At 44.7% G+C, this 15,907-nt stretch overlaps 1 protein-coding gene across 18 annotated transcripts in view; it reads right to left on the bottom strand.

Annotated features, from left to right (window-relative positions):
- The window catches only part of PPP1R12B (protein phosphatase 1 regulatory subunit 12B), a 204,564-nt gene that overhangs the window by 57,276 nt on the left and 131,381 nt on the right, over window positions 1–15,907 (bottom strand). The window contains exon 19 of one of the 18 annotated variants that reach the window (XM_082679749.1): window positions 12,640–14,831. The exons of the other annotated variants lie outside the window; for them this stretch is intronic. Within the exon in view, the coding sequence (XP_082535875.1) occupies window positions 14,817–14,831 (15 nt within the window). The 3' untranslated portion in view covers window positions 12,640–14,816. Of the gene's footprint in view, window positions 1–12,639; window positions 14,832–15,907 lie in introns of those variants that run through there. 18 annotated transcript variants of the gene reach the window in all.

Genomic DNA, 15,907 nt, shown 5'->3' on the forward strand with positions numbered 1-15,907 from the left:
CTAAACCCCGCCTCTGCCTAAGCTCTGCCCCCCCAAAGCCAAGGCCTTTTCTGGTCTTTTTTTTTTTTTTAATAGATTGTGGCTCTGTTTCACCTTGGTGTTGTTGATTCTTTTATATTTTTCTTTTTTCTAATAAACAGTTTATCTTTCTAATTTTATTTAATTCCTTATACTTCGTTACTGTTCTGCTTTTTTTCTTTTCTTTTTTCTGTTGTGGATCTGTTTTACCTTGTTGGAATTGTTTCACTTATTATTTTTCCTAATATATTTTTCTAAGTTTATTTTATTTCTTATTCTTTGTTATTGTACTACTCCTTTTTTTTTTTTCTCTCTTTTCTTTTGCCACGCTGCCCGGCTTGTGGGATCCTGGTTCCCAGGCCGGGACTTGGGCCCGAGCTCCTATGGTGGGAGCGCTGAGTCCAAACCACTGGACTAACAGAGAAGCTCAGACCCCAGGGAATATTAATTGGAATGAGGTCTCCTGGAGGTCCTCATCTCAGCACCAAGGCCAAGCTCTGCCCAATTGCCTGCAAACTCCAGTGTGGGTGGGATGTCTCAGGCCAAATAACCAGTAAGACAGGAATACAGCCCCACCCATCAAAAAAAAAAAAAATGAGACGACAAAAAATTATGTTACAGATGAAGGAGCAAGGTAAAAACCTACAAGACCAAATAAATGAATAGGAAATATGCAACCTACCTGAATAAGAATTCAGAGTAATGATAGTAAAGACGATTCAAAATCTCGGAAATAGAATGGAGGCACGGATCAAGAAAATACAAGAAATGTTTAACAAGGACCCAGAAGAACTAAAGAACCAACAAACAGAGATGAATAATACAATAACTGAAATGAAAAATACACTAGAAGGAATCAACAGCACAATACCTGAGGCAGAAGAACGAATAATTGAGCTGGAAGATGGAACGGTGGAAGTAACTGCCGAGAAGCAGAATAAAGACAAAAGAATGAAAAGAATTGAGGACAGTCTCAGAGACCTCTGGGGCAACACTAAAGGCACCAACATCCGAATTATAGGGGTCCTAGAAGAAGAAGAGAAAGAGAAGGGGTCTGAGAAAATATTTGAAGAGATTATAGTCAAAAACTTCCCTAACATGGGAAAGGAAATAGCCACCCAAGTCCAGGAAGCACAGAAGAGTCCCATACAGGATAAACCCTAGGAGAAACACGCCAAGACACATGCTGATAGAACTAACAAATATTAAATTCAAAGAAAAAATATTAAAAGCAGCAAGGGAAAAGCAACAAATAACATACAAGGGAATCCCCATAAGGTTATCAGCTGATTTTTCAGCAGAAACGCTGCAGGCCAGAAGGGAGTGGCAGGATATATTTAAAGTGATGAAAGGGAAAAACCTACAACAACCAAGATTACTCTACCCAGCAAGGATCTCATTCAGATTCGATGGAGAAATTAAAACTTTTACAGACAAGCAAAAGTTAAGAGAATTAAGCACCACCAAACCAGCTTTACAACAACTGCTAAAGGAACCTTTCTAGGCAAGAAACACAAGAGAAGAAAAAGACCCACAAAAACAAACCCAAATCAATTGAGAAAATGGTAACAGGAACATACATATTGATAACCACCTTGAAGTTAAATGGATTAAATGCTCCAACCAAAAGGCACAGACTGGCTGAATGGATACAAAAACAAGACCCCTATATATGCCGTCTGCAAGAGACCCACTTCAGACCTAGGGACACACAGACTGAAAGTGAGGGGATGGGAAAAGATATTCTATCAAAAGGAAATCACAAGAAAGCTGGAGTAGCAATACCCATATCAAATAAAATAGACTTTAAAAATAAAAACTGTTACAAGAGATAAGGAAGGACACTACATAATGATCAAGGGATCAATCCAAGAAGAAAACATAACAATTGTAAGTATTTATGCACCCAACACAGGAGCACCTCAATACATAAGGCAAATGCTAACAGCCATAAAAAGGGAAATCGACAGTAACACAATAATAGTGGGAGACTTCAACACCCCACTTACACCAATGGACAGATCATCCAGACAGAAAATAAATAAGGAAACACAAGCTTTAAATGACACAACAGACCAGATGGACTTAATTGATATTTATAGGACATTCCATCCAAAAACAGCAGATTACACTTTCTTCTCAGGTGCACACGGAACGTTCTCCAGGACAGGTCACATCTTGGGTCACAAATCAAGCCTTGGAAAATTTAAGAAAACTGAAATCATATCAAGCATCTTTTCTGATCAAAACGCTATGAGATTAGAAATCAATTACAGGAAAAAAACTGTAAAAAAACACAAACACATGGAGGCTAAGCAGTGTGCTGCTAAATAACCAAGAGAACACTGAAGAAATCAAAGAAGAAATAAAAAAATACCTAGAAAAAAATGACAATGAAAACACGATGATCCAAAACCTATGGGACACAGCAAAAACAGTTCTAAGAGGGAAGTTTATAGCAATCCAAGCTCACCTCAAGAAACAAGAAAAATCTCAAATAAACAATCTAACCTTATACCTAAAGCAACTAGAAAAAGAAGAACAAAGAAAACCTGAAGTTAGTAGAAGGAAAGAAACCATAAAGATCAGAGCAGAAATAAATGAAACAGAAAAGAAAACAACAGCAAAGGTCAATAAAATTAAAAGTTGGTTCTTTGAGAAGATAAACAAAATTAGATAAGCCTTTAGCCAGACTCATCAAGAAAAAAAGGGAGAGGAGTCAAATCAATAAAATTAGAAATTAAAAAGGAAAAATCACAACTCTTACTGCAGAAATACAAAGGATCGTAAGAGACTTCTACAAGCAACTATATGACAATAAAATGGACAACCTGGAAGAAATGGACAAATTCTTAGAAAAGTACAACCATCCAAGACTGAACCAGGAAGAAACCGAAAATATGAACAGATCAATCACAAGTAATGAAATTGAAACTGTGATTAAAAATATCTTCCAACAAACGAAAGTCCAGGACCTGATGGCTTCACAGGCGAATTCTATTAAACATTTGGAGAAGAGCTAACACCTATCATTCTCTAACTCTTCCAAAAAACTACAGAGGAGGGAACACTCCAAACTTGTTCTGTGAGGCCACCATCACCCTGATACCAAAACCAGACAAAGATACTACAAAAAATGAAAATTACAGACCAATACCACTGATGAACATAGATGCAAAAATCCTCAACAAAATACTAGCAAACAGAATCCAACAGCACATTAAAAAGACCATACACCATGATCAAGTGGGATTTATCCCAGGGATGCAAGGATTCTTCAATATACGCAAATCAATCAATGTGATACACCATATTAACAAATTAAAGAATAAAAACCATATGATCATCTCAACAGATGCAGAAAAAGCTTTTGACAAAATTCAACACCCATTTATGATGAAAACTCTCCAGAAAGTGGGCATAGAGGGAACCTACCTCAACATAATAAAGGCCATATACGACAAACCCACAGCAAACATCATTCTCAATGGTGAAAAACTGAAAGCATTTCCTCTAAGATCAGGAACAAGACAAGGTTGGTCACTCTCACCACTATTATTCAACATAGTTTTGGAAGTCCTAGCCACGGCAACCAGAGAAGAAAAAGAATAAAAGGAATACAAATTGGAAAAGAAGAAGTAAAACTGTCACTGTTCGCAGATGACATGATAATATATACAGAAAATCCCAAAGATGCAAGCAGAAAACTACTAGAACTAATCAATGAATTTGGTAAGGTTGCAGGACACAAAATTAATGCACAGAAATCCATTGCATTACTCTACACTAACAACAAAATACCAGAAAGAGAAATTAAGGAAATAATACCGTTTACCATGGCAACAAAAAAAAATAAAGTACTTAGGAATAAACCTACCTAAGGACGCAAAAGACCTGTACTCAGAAAACTACAAAACACTGATGAAAGAAATCAAAGATGACACAAACAGATGGAGACATATACCATGCTCCTGGATTGCAAGAATCAATAATGTGCAAATGACTACACTACCCAAAACAATCTACAGGTTCAATGCAATCCCTATCAAATTACTAATGGCATTTTTCACAGAATTAGAACAAAAAATTTTACAATTTTTATGGAGGCCCAATAGACCCCGAATAGCCAAAGCAATCTTGAGAAAGAAAAACGGAGCTGGAGGAATCACATTCTCTAACTTCAGACTATACTACAAAGCTACAGTAAACAAGACAATATGGTACTGGCACAAAAACAGAAATATAGATCAATGGAACAGGATAGAAAGCCCAGAGATAAACCCACACACCTATGGTCACCTAATCTATGACAAAGGAGGCAAGAATATACAATGGAGAAAAGACAGCCTCTTCAGTAAATAGTGCTGGAAAACTGGACAACTACATGTAAACGAATGAAATTAGAACACTACCTGACACCATACACAAAAATAAACTCAAAATGGATTAAAGACCTAAATGTAAGACCGGACACTATAAAACTCTTAGAGAAAAACATAGGAAAAACACTCTTTGACATAAATCACAGCAAGATCTTTTATGACCCACCTCCTAGAGTAATGAAAATTAAAAACAAATAAGCAAATGGGACCTAACTAAACTTAAAAACTTTTGCACAGCAAAGGAAACCATAAACAAGATGAAAAGACAACCCACAGAATGGGAGAAAATATTTGCTAACGAAGCAATGGACAAAGGATTGGTCAAAATATACAAAAAGCTCATGCAGCTCAGTATCAAAAAAACCCAAACAACCCCATCAAAATATGGGCGGGAGACCTAAACAGACATTTCACCAAGGAAGACATACAGATGGCCAAGAGGCACATGAAAAGACGCTCAACATCACTAACTATTAGAGAAATGCAAATCAAAACTACAATGACATATCACCCCACACCGGTCAGAATGGCCATCATCAAAAAATCTACAAACAATAAATGCTAGAGAGGGTGTGGAGAAAAGGGAACCCTCTTGGGCTGTTGGTGGGTAAACTGATACAGCCACTATGGAGAAGAGTATGGAGGTTCCTTAAAAAACTAAGAGTAGAACTACCATATGATCCAGCTATCCCACTACTGGGCATATACCCTGAGAAAACCATAATTCAAAAAGACACATGTACCCCAATGTTCATTGCAGCACTGTTCACAATAGCCAGGACATGGAAACAACCTAAATGCCCATCAACAGAGGAATGGATAAAGAAGATGTGGTACATATAATGGAGTATTACTCAGCCATAAAAATAAATGAATTTGGGTCATTTGTAGAGACGTGGATGGACCTAGACTCTGTCATACAGAGTGAAGTCAGAAAGAGAAAAACAAATATCGTATATTAACGCATATATGTGGAATGTAGGAAAATGGTACAGATGAACATATCTTCAGGGGAGGAATAGAAACACGGACGTAGAGAACGGACGTGTGGAGGGAAGGGGGAAGGGGAGGGTGGGATGAATTGGAAGATTAGTTTTGACATAAATACACTACCATGTGTAAGACAGATAGCTAGTGGGAACCTGCTGTACAGCACAGGGAGCTCAGCTTCGTGCTCTGTGAAGACCTAGGTGGGTGGGATGGGTGGGGGGAGGTCCAAGAGGGAGGCGATAGATGTATATATAGAGCTGATTCACTTCACTGTACAGCAGAAACTAACGCAACACTGTAAAGCAGTTATACTCCAATAAAAAAAATAAAATAACTGATTCAATTTCATTACTGGTAATTGGTCTGTTCATATTTTCTACTTCTTTTTAATTCAGTCTTGGGAGCTTGAACATTTCTAGGAATTTTTCCATTTCTTCCAGGTTGTCTCTTTTATTGGTATATAGTTGTTCGTAGCAGTCTCTTAGGATCCTTTGTATTTCTGCGGTGTCAGCTGTAACTTCTCCTTTTTCATTTCTGATTTTATTGATTTAGGCCCTGTTTTTTTCTTCATGAGTCTGGCTAAAGGTTTATAAATTTTGTTTATCTTTTCAAAGAATTAGTTCTTAATTTCACTGATCTTTTCTTTTTTTTTTTTTTTTGGTCTCTATTTCATTTTATTTCTGCTCTGATCTTTATGATTTCTTTACTTCTACTAACTTCGGGCTTTGTTTGTTCTTTTTCCAGCTCCTTTAGGTTAGGGTTGTTTATTTGAGATATTTGTTTCCTGAGGCAGGCTTGCACTGCTATAAACTTTCCTCTTAGAACTGTTTTTACTGCGTCCCACAGGTTTTGGATTGTCGTGTTTTCCTCACGTCCAGAATCTTATCAACTCTCAACTCCTATCCTGCTACCATGTGTTCCAAGTCCCCATCATTTCCTGCCTGAATTACTGTAACGGTCCGGCAGCTTCTGCTCTTGTCTCAAGTCTAATCTCAATACAGCAGCTAGAGGGATTACCTTAAAACGTTAAGTCAGACCATGCCACTCCTCTACTCAAATTCCTGCAATGGCTCATTTCATGCAGAGTAAATGAAAAAGGCCTGCAACACCCTACACCCACATGATCTGATTCTCTTTCGTATTACTCTCCTCCCCAGCTTCTTCTATGGCCTTTGCTCTAGCTGATGCCTCTGCCTGGAATACTCTTCCTCCAGATAGCTTTATGGCTAACTCACTCAGCTTCTTCAATTCTTTGCCCCAATCTCAGCCTGCCAATGAGATTTACTCAGACACCCTATTTGATAATACAGCCTGTCCTCTCTCCACCCAATCCCTCACTGTGGCTGCTGTCCACTGCTTGCCTGCTCCTGATACCCCGGGAGAAGATAAGCATCACGAATCCAGGCTCTTTGTCTGTTTTGTTGACTAATGCACTCCACATGCCTAGAACGGTGTATGGCAAACACTGGGCACTCAAGAAATACTTGATGAATGAATGAGAGAATGCTGAGTTTTAATTTAGTGTGGTCCTCATGATACACATGCCATGTGTGCTCTGTATTTATTGGATCAAGTTGGTTAATTATGGCGTTCAAATCCTTTATGTCCTTTAACTATTTTTGTCTGTTTGATATAGTTTCTGAGAGAGGTGTGTTAAAATCTGAAACTCTGATTGTGGATATACTATTTCTTTGTGTTATTCTGACAGCTTCTGTTTTATAAATCTTGAGACTATATTTTCAGTGTCTCCAGTCCATTACTTTATAACTTCTTTGGGATTGTTCCTTTTTCACAATCAAGAAATATCTTCCTGTCATTTGATGGCTTTTGCTTAAAATTATCTTTTTTTTTTTTTTTTTTTTGCAGTACGCGGGCCTCTCACTGTTGTGGCCTCTCCCGTTGCGGAGCACAGGCTCCGGATGCGCAGGCTCAGCGGCCATGGCTCACGGGCGCAGCCGCTCCGCGGCATGCGGGATCCTCCCGGACCGGGGCACGAACCCGCGTCCCCTGCATCGGCAGGCAGACTCTCAACCACTGCGCCACCAGGGAAGCCCTTAAAATTATCTTTGATGGCTATTAATGTTGCCAGATCAGCTTCCTCTTGGTGAGTATTTGCATATATTCTCCCCACCCGCCCCATACTTTTATCTTTTACTGCTAAGTACAACTTTGAAGAGAGCTTATAGTGGAATAATCCAACCTGAGTGCCTCTGGCTTTATAGGTAAATTCATGTTCATCATGACTACTTACACATTTTATTTTGTATTTCCTATTTTCCCCTTTTCTTCTTTTCATCCCCTTTCCTGTTTTCCATTGGATGGAGTGAATGAATCTTAAACTTACCTGTTTTTCCTCTACTGATTTAGGAGCTGTACCTTCTAATTCTGTATGACTTTAATGGTTATTCCTACACAGTAGTTTAACACTTATTTAAGTATTTTTTTTTTCTCTAAAAGTGTGTAAAGTTAATCAGTATCTTTTCTGCTGAAAACAAGAACCACAGGACAGTTTTACACCTTTAACACCACATTATTTCTAGAATTCTAGATCGTGTTTTAAACATTAAAAAAAATAGCTTTATTACCGTATTCAACACTTTGTTTCTTGTATTTCACTTCTTTCTGCATTTATTTTTCTTTTTGCTGAAGAACATTCCTTAGTTCTTTCATCAGTTGGGGTTTGCGGGTTGAGCAGTTAGCCCCTGTGTGTCTGAAAACGCCTTTATTTTACACCTGCTGTGTAAATAAATCACTGCATAGAGCTGTAGGTTCGTAACTGTTTTCCCACAGCACTTTGAAGATACTGTCCTGTTTTCTGGTATCTACCATTGCCAGTTTGACTACCATCCGTTTGTGAATTACCCTTATCACTAATGGCTTTTACTTTTGAAATAATAGCAGTTCAGCTCCCCTAACCTCACCAGTCTGTAAACATTAGCAAATATATCCAAAGTTCAAACTCAAAATCAACTGTAGTGGAGGAATATTCCTGCCATTTGGAAACTGTGTGGATTGAAAGAAATAACGGGTATACTGGAACGTGAGGTACGGAGGGAAGGTGACTTTAAAAAGGTACTAAGCTGGGGGCAGCAGCAGCCTCTGCTGTAAAGCTCGTGTATGAACTCTACCCCTAGTTCCCATACTTGAGTCAACGCGCACGAGAAGAGGGCGCTCTCCCCACCCGGGAGCAAGGGCAGCCAGCCCCTGCGCTGGGGGGCACACCCAGCCCTGCAGGAGGACAGCGGGTCTGGGGGCTCAGGGCTTGCACTCTCTGACACCCAGTCCTTGCACAGCTCAGGTGAAGCCATGCCCCCTTGGGGGCCCAGGTGCTTAATCTATAGAATAAGGGAGCTGGGCTAGAACAGTTTGTAAAGTGCCTTCCAGAAAGAGCTTTCTGAGACCTCCACAGTTTGCTGGCGTATAAGTATGCTGAGTCAGTAGGTTGCCAGGTGAAGGGAGAGGGCCAAGCACTCCTGGAATGAGCCTCACCAGACGCAGGGATCTGTCTGTCTGACCACCACTCTGCAAAGCACACCTGCTGGTGCCTGGTGCGGGGTGTAGACGCAATCTAAGCTTCAAACAGAACACAGCAAGCCAGCCCAGACAAAACAGAACCTCCCCCCGCCCAAGCCCCAGACACGTCCGTCCCTGAGAGCTGAGAAGACACGAAAGTCAATCTCCAGCTGACCAGCTCCAAGTGCCGGAGGAGCACAAGCAGGCAGCACGGCGCGGCTGTACCCAGGAGGTGAGCACGCAGGTCCCGAGCACCACCGAGTCAGGCCTGGGTGCGGCGGCCCGTGGAGAGAAGGAGCGGGGGAGCGGGGCGGGGGGAGGCGGGGGGAGGAGTGAAGCTGGGTTCAGGGGTACATTTCACAGCTTCTCAGAACTGTGACTGTATGTGAGCTGTTCAATTTCAGCGCACGGCGCCAGAAACCACGCTGATCCTGACGTTACGGGGTGGCCCTCAGCCCCTCAGTCCCAGGCAGTGTTCAGATAACACCCCAGAGGGCTTCCCAAACACACAGGCCCTGAGAGGCCCCTGGCTGCCTGCGCCCCGATTCCCCCGCGTTACTCCACGCAGCGGAAACAGGCGACAGTCAGAGAGCGGGATACAGCTCATGACAGCAGCCTACACTCCACTTTGCTTCACTTTCAAGCCTCTACTTTCTGAAAGTTTGTGCTGCCAAAGCATTTAGGAAAAAAAATTACACAAGCAACAGGGGCTCATCAAAGAAGATTCAGAAAATAAAGATGAGTAGAAAAGAGTCGGTCATACTCTGTCCCACCACAGGAACACAGCCACCGCCAACGCACGGTGGCCGTCCTCGGTCTCTGACCCTCACACGTGTGCTCACGTAACAGGTGTACCTGTGGGTCCAGCTCATTCGATGACACTTCATCATGAGCATTTATCCAGGGCGTGACACTGCCTTTGCAACTCATTTCCAAACGGCTGCCTCCTACTCTAGTCTGTTCCAAGGAAACACCCTAAAGGGCTGGCCGTCAGGGGATGGAAAGCAAGCTGTGAGTCACAGCATCCGCCGTGTGCGCGAATCATCATTTACTTAACTGCCACCAGAATACTGGACATTTAGGTTGTTCCCGCTTTTTCCACTATTATAAATCGCCAAGTGGACTCGTTCTGTTCAACAGCACCAAACACACACCTCCCATATAACAGGCACTCGAGTATTTACTGAATGGACAAATGTTTAGAGAGCCACATATATATAACACACCCTGTGGTTCAAATCTCTGTACATAAAGCTTTTTTTTTTCCTTTTTCATATTCAGGACTATTTCCTAGAGATAGACTTCCAAAAATGAAAATTCTGGATCAGCTCAGGGCCTTTGATACCTTGGCAATTTGCTTTCCAAAAAGGAAGTATTAATTTGCATTCCCAACATGAAATACGAGGAGACCCATCTCACTCTCCTCCCACCTAAACTGGCCATTACCTTTTCAACATCTTTTCCTATTTTGGTCGGTGAAAAATAAAATCCTACTTCCTGATGCTCATTTATAGCTTTGAATACTAGTGAGGTTACATACTCCTCCTTAACTTTCTTAACCAGTCTATGTTGAAATAGTTTTCTAATAATCATTACTATCCAAATCAAATTTACCCCTTTAAGGTCAGCTGTAGGTTGCGGTGGAACAACATCGTTGCCAGGAAGTCAAGGGCAGCAGGCAGTTCTTTAAAGGGCTACGGAACACACCACAGGAGCAGCTCCTCAGAGCACCGCGCTACTGTGGACCAGAGGCGGCGAGGCTGGAGTCAGAGCCCAGCCCCTGACCCTCCCCAGGGCGCACCGTTAGCGGCTCTGCTTTGCCTGTGGCACCCTTCTGGGGAGATGATGCAACTGAGGACGGGGAGAAGCGGGGGCTGGGAGGAAGCTTTCTGCTTTGAGGAAACCCTCTTAGATGAGCCAGAACCTCTTAGGGCTGTTCTCCACAGCTGTGCTCTATAAAAGCTTCTCGGTGTGGCGTAAGCAGAACTCTCTCAATCCTGGATTAGGCTTTCTCTCTGAAAGCATCCTGTAAACGAGTAAGCTAAACACAAAAAAGGCAGAAGCACGTCAGAGAAAACAAGCTGGGAGCCTGACGGTGCCAGACAGCCGCCCCCCGCCGACGGATCAATAACCAACCCCTGCCTCACAGCTGGCGTCAACTGTGGAAAGAGCTCCTCCGAGGCAGAGACACTCTGCTTTTCATTCCCTCGGAAAATCCACGTGGGAGCGGGCGGCCAGGAGACAGCAGCAATGCACAGTAAGGAGTGTTGGGGGAGCAGTCGGGGGAAGCATAAAATCGGGCCGTCACCACAGTCGGCCAAGTGATAGGAAGATTAGATCTATTTGAACTCTTCCAGCCTTTAGGAAGATTTTGTTTTTTTAATTGAAGTAGAATTCATTCACAATGTTGTGTTAGTTTCAGGTGTACAACAAAGTGATTCAGTTACATATATATTCTTTTTCATTCTTTTCCATCATGTTTTATCACAGGATATTGAATATACATGCCTGTGCTCTACAGTAGGGCCTTGTTGCTTATCCATATTATATATGATAGTTTGCATCTGCTAACCCCAAACTCCCAATCCTTCCCTCACCAACCCCTCCCCCTTGGCAGCCACAAGTCTGTTCTCTATGTCCGTGAGTCTGTTTCTGTTTCGTAGATGAGTTCATTGGTGTCGTATTTTAGATTCCACAGATAAGTGATGTCATATGTGTCTGTCTCTGTCTGACTCACTTCACTTAGTATGATAGTCTCTAGGTCCATCCATGTTGCTGCAAATGGCGTCATTTCAAGCCTTTTTATGGCTGAGTAATACTCCCTTGTATATATGTACCACGTCTTCTCTACCCATTCCTCTGTTGTTGGACATTTAGGTTGTTTCCATGTCCTGGCTATTGTGAAAGTGCTGCTATGAACGTTGGGGTGCACGTAGATTTTTTTAATCACCAAACTATTTGGGAGCTTTGCCCCCAGAGCAAATGGCTACGAACCAGACACTATTAACCCCAGAAAACTCATCACACGCCCTGCACGCAGTCAGTCACGGAGTAGATGCCGCTGCCCCAGGGCCTGTCCCCGCCCCCAAACTGCCCTCCCGAGCCAGCAATGCCTGCCAGTCACCAGGCCCGGGGCCTCCGAGCGCACCCTCTGTGGGCAGCAGAGTCCTGTGACGTGGCCGAGGCAGGCGTGGGGGCACTTGCTCCCCTTCCCTGCTTCTGGCAGCGGAGCTCCCATTTCCCGTGGGGAAGCTGTTCCGTGCAGCGGCCCGTCTCCTGCCCCGCCCCTGCCACCAGCGCAGCTGCTGCAGCGCCGTGGCCAGCGCCACCATGCTCACCGCGCTGGCTGTGGTCACTCAGCACTCACAGGCGGCTCCACAGGCGGCAGCGCGTCTGAAGAGACGGCCTAGGTGATGGGCGCCCTCGCTTCCCCCAGCCCCGCACCTCCCCACACTCAGCCGACACATCCAATCGCGTGTGGGACGCTTCCCTTCCAGCTCAGCACGACCGAAAGCAAAATCGTCACCTGCGCCCCAAACACGCTCTTCCTCCCGAATTCCCAGCCTCACTCCAGCACGCGGCACACACAGTCACCAAGTCAGAAATGTGAACGACACCAACTGAGCTGTTCTACAAGTTGTCAGAGAAAACATACCTAAACACTAGATCTTGAGGGTAAAATAATGAAGAAGAAACAGACCACAACTTTAAGGATTTTACTTTAATTGGCAAATACAATCTAATAATGATAATCACCGTGTATTAAAGGTAAATTCAAGATACTGAGAAGACTCTAGTCCGGTCGGAGGAGGGATCAAAGGAAGGCTTCTTGGAGGAGGTGGAGCTTAGCCTAAAACATGAATGTGCACTAAAAAGGGAGGGGGAGTCGGAGAAAGAGGCAATAAAGCAAGAAGAGCATTCCAAGGAATGGGAATAAAGAAGCTCAAAGACAGGGGGAAGGAGACACGTGTAGGACCATTATACTAGTAGCTTTCATTTATTAAAAGCTTGGCACTACCTAAAGTAAAAAACATTTGTACTGCTGTTCCTTACATTAAGCCTGTGAGACAGGAACAGTGATCTCATTTTGCAGATTAAAGCACTGTCAGAGTTCCGAGAAGTTAAACGACTTTTCCAAGGCCATACAGCCAATAAGAGGTGGAACTGGCTCTGAACGTAGGTCTCTGGCTCCAAAGCCAGCACCGTCTCCCCCGCCCCTGCATCTTCCCAGCCACCCCACACTCCCGCGATGCTCCCGCCCCACAGCCAGGAAGACAGTGAGTCCTGCCGACTTCTCCCGTTCAGTCCACGCGAAGCACTAGAGACCTATTTCGTTATCTTTCATCTGGATTCTAACAGGCTCTGATTGCTCTGTACATATAAAGTGTGTATGTGACAAAAAGGCAGGTCAGAGCTACTTCGTTTTCCCACCATGAGATCCACCAACTTATCTGTACACGTTCTTCCATTACAATCGGAGAAATACTCTGGGTCTTGTCCAGGGCCAGCCCTGGAATAATCTGGAACGTAGCCACAGGCCCTTTTGTGCTAACTGTGCCCTTTTCCTAAGCAGTCTCACCCAGTCCTCGGGCACTAAATCCCCGTCCTAAGGCAGTGACTCCAGATCCGTCGCACGTCTTCCACAACCACCAGGTTCCTCGGTTCAACGGCCTGTTAGGTGTCTCGATGGGGGCGTCTAACAGGACCGGCTCCTGCCCCTCAGGATGTGAGCATGCCTGCTGTCATACTCCTGCATCCCCGAGGCGCGCAGCCCGACACATGGCGGGCACCCAATCAGTGCGTGCCTTCTGCAGGGCGGCAAGGAGTGGAGGCTGGCTCTGAGCTGTGCCCCAGGGAGTCCTAGGCTTTATGACGGCCTCCCTGGGATGCTAGCAACCCCTAAACGTTCACGTACCTCGAGGACAGTGTCTGTGAAACCTGCCCGTTGGGATTCCCCTGGAGGCTTGTATGATGCAGGCTCCCAGGCTTTCCACCCTCCACCAATTCGGAATCGCGTGGGGAGAGGCTCGAAAATCCATGTCCTAAACAAATGACCGCACTGGTTCTTCCTGAGCAGCTTGAGGACGACGACGGCAGAAGCTCTACCTGTTACCTTCACCCGTCATCACCGAGAACCGCTCAGCTCGCTGGGCGCCAGTACCCAAGCCTGCCCAGAGCTCCGAGTCAAGCACGCCAGAAATAATCTCGCAGGTGCCCGAACGGTATTTCACCGTTTTATTCCTGAGCACCAAAGGTCACCAGTGACCCAAGAGACTTCTTGGACAACAGGCACACGTTAGGTAGACCCGTATTCTCAAGAGAAGGTCTGGTTTTGCTTACTTGGCACAAAATTAATTGTGCTAACCTATCATCAGTTCCCACATCTGATAGGAGTCTTTACTGTGACAGATTACTGTCAGCTTTCATCACTTTTTTCCCTAAAATTGTTGAAGGATCAAAATTTCATTAGCTTCTTTCTAAAAATCCACTCCTTTTAAATATCATTTCAAGTAAAAGCAGGGTCAAAGCTTTGAAGATTTATGTCAACCCCTCTGCAAATCCGCCCCCCCCCCCGCCCGCAATTCTTCCTGCATATATTCTGCAGACTGAAAGTTAACAAGGCAAAAGACAATAAATTCCAGAATCTACTCCTGAGGAATTCAAATGATAACCAGCCGTTAGAGTGACTGACAGCAAGCAACGACCTTTGGACAGGCACCCTCCTAAGAACCTGTGAGTGTCAGGCGCCAACTCGGCTGTGGTCAGAGCCTACAAAGAGCTGCACTTCTCACGTGGCAAGCGACTGCCTGCGTCCAGCCGTGCCTGTAGGTCCCTGGGAGGTAGGAAGGGACGGCTCAGGTGAGAAACGCCGATAAGGGACAGACCGGGAACCCACCATCTCAGACTGTCTCCTCAGAAGGTAAAGACCTGTAACAGAGCAGAGAAACTCCATGTGGACGATACAGAAGACAGACACTCTCCCTCCTGGGCTCCTCCTTCGGGAAGCTTGGCCACGTTTCCTGCAGTGGGACCAAAATCCACCAGTGCCTTTCCGGCTGAGGACAGACGACACGGACGCCTCGCAACAGGTGACTCCCCTGCCCACGAGCTGTCAGTCGTGCTCCAGAGTCAGCAAGATGCGGCATTACCAAAGGAGTGCTTGGATGGGGGACAGTGGGCGCTTGGAGCCACGCTGACGTCAGCAAACTCCTTCTGAGCCGGGAACCTAGAGCAGAGGCTGCCAAACTGGGGCCTGGCCCGGAGGCCGAGTGCAGCCCACCAGCCTGCTTGTGCATAAAGTTTTATTGGAACACAGCCGCGCCCATTCATGACGCACTGTCCACGGCTGCTTTCCCACTGGACAGCAGAGCCGAGCAGGCGCGACAGACCCTGTGGCCGGCAAAGCAGAACACGCTGACGGTCAGGCCCTTCACATAAAGCGTCTGCTGAGCCCTGACCTAGAGCGGTAGGTGCCGAGACCAGGACTAGGCTGGCCGCCCCTCCGCACCCACTGCTGAAGAATAGGCCCGGACACCGGCCCGCCGCCTCCCCCCAGGGCGCAGAATGTGGACCCTCCACAGCAGCCGGGCACTCGGGGAAAGGGAGACCGCAGCACTCGGTGATGACAGCCCCGTGACCGCCACCTTGGTGAAGTACTTCTGAAAGTCCCTCAGCGCCAGGCAAAGCCCCATCTTGACGCATGAACTGTTTCACTTGGTTAAATGAGATCCAAACATGTTATTTTCCTCTTAAAATGCTTCTATAACCTGAAAAATATTTCAGGAATATAACCGGAGCTATAAGCTCCAAGACCATACTAAGTATTTTCATTTGAGCTATTAATTGACTAAAGGGCTTTTTAAAAGTCCCTTCTCTCTTCTCAGTAGCCAATAACGCTGGCATAATTCACAGTGTAAGAGTTTGGGTTGTAAGAAGACAAAAAATGTTAAAAGCACAGGAAAGCATGCACTGCTAAGGCACACCTGTGGGAACATTTGTGTACC

The sequence above is a fragment of the Grampus griseus genome (genome assembly GCF_964374135.1).
Source record: "Grampus griseus genome assembly, chromosome: 1".
Lineage (NCBI taxonomy): Eukaryota > Metazoa > Chordata > Mammalia > Artiodactyla > Delphinidae > Grampus > Grampus griseus.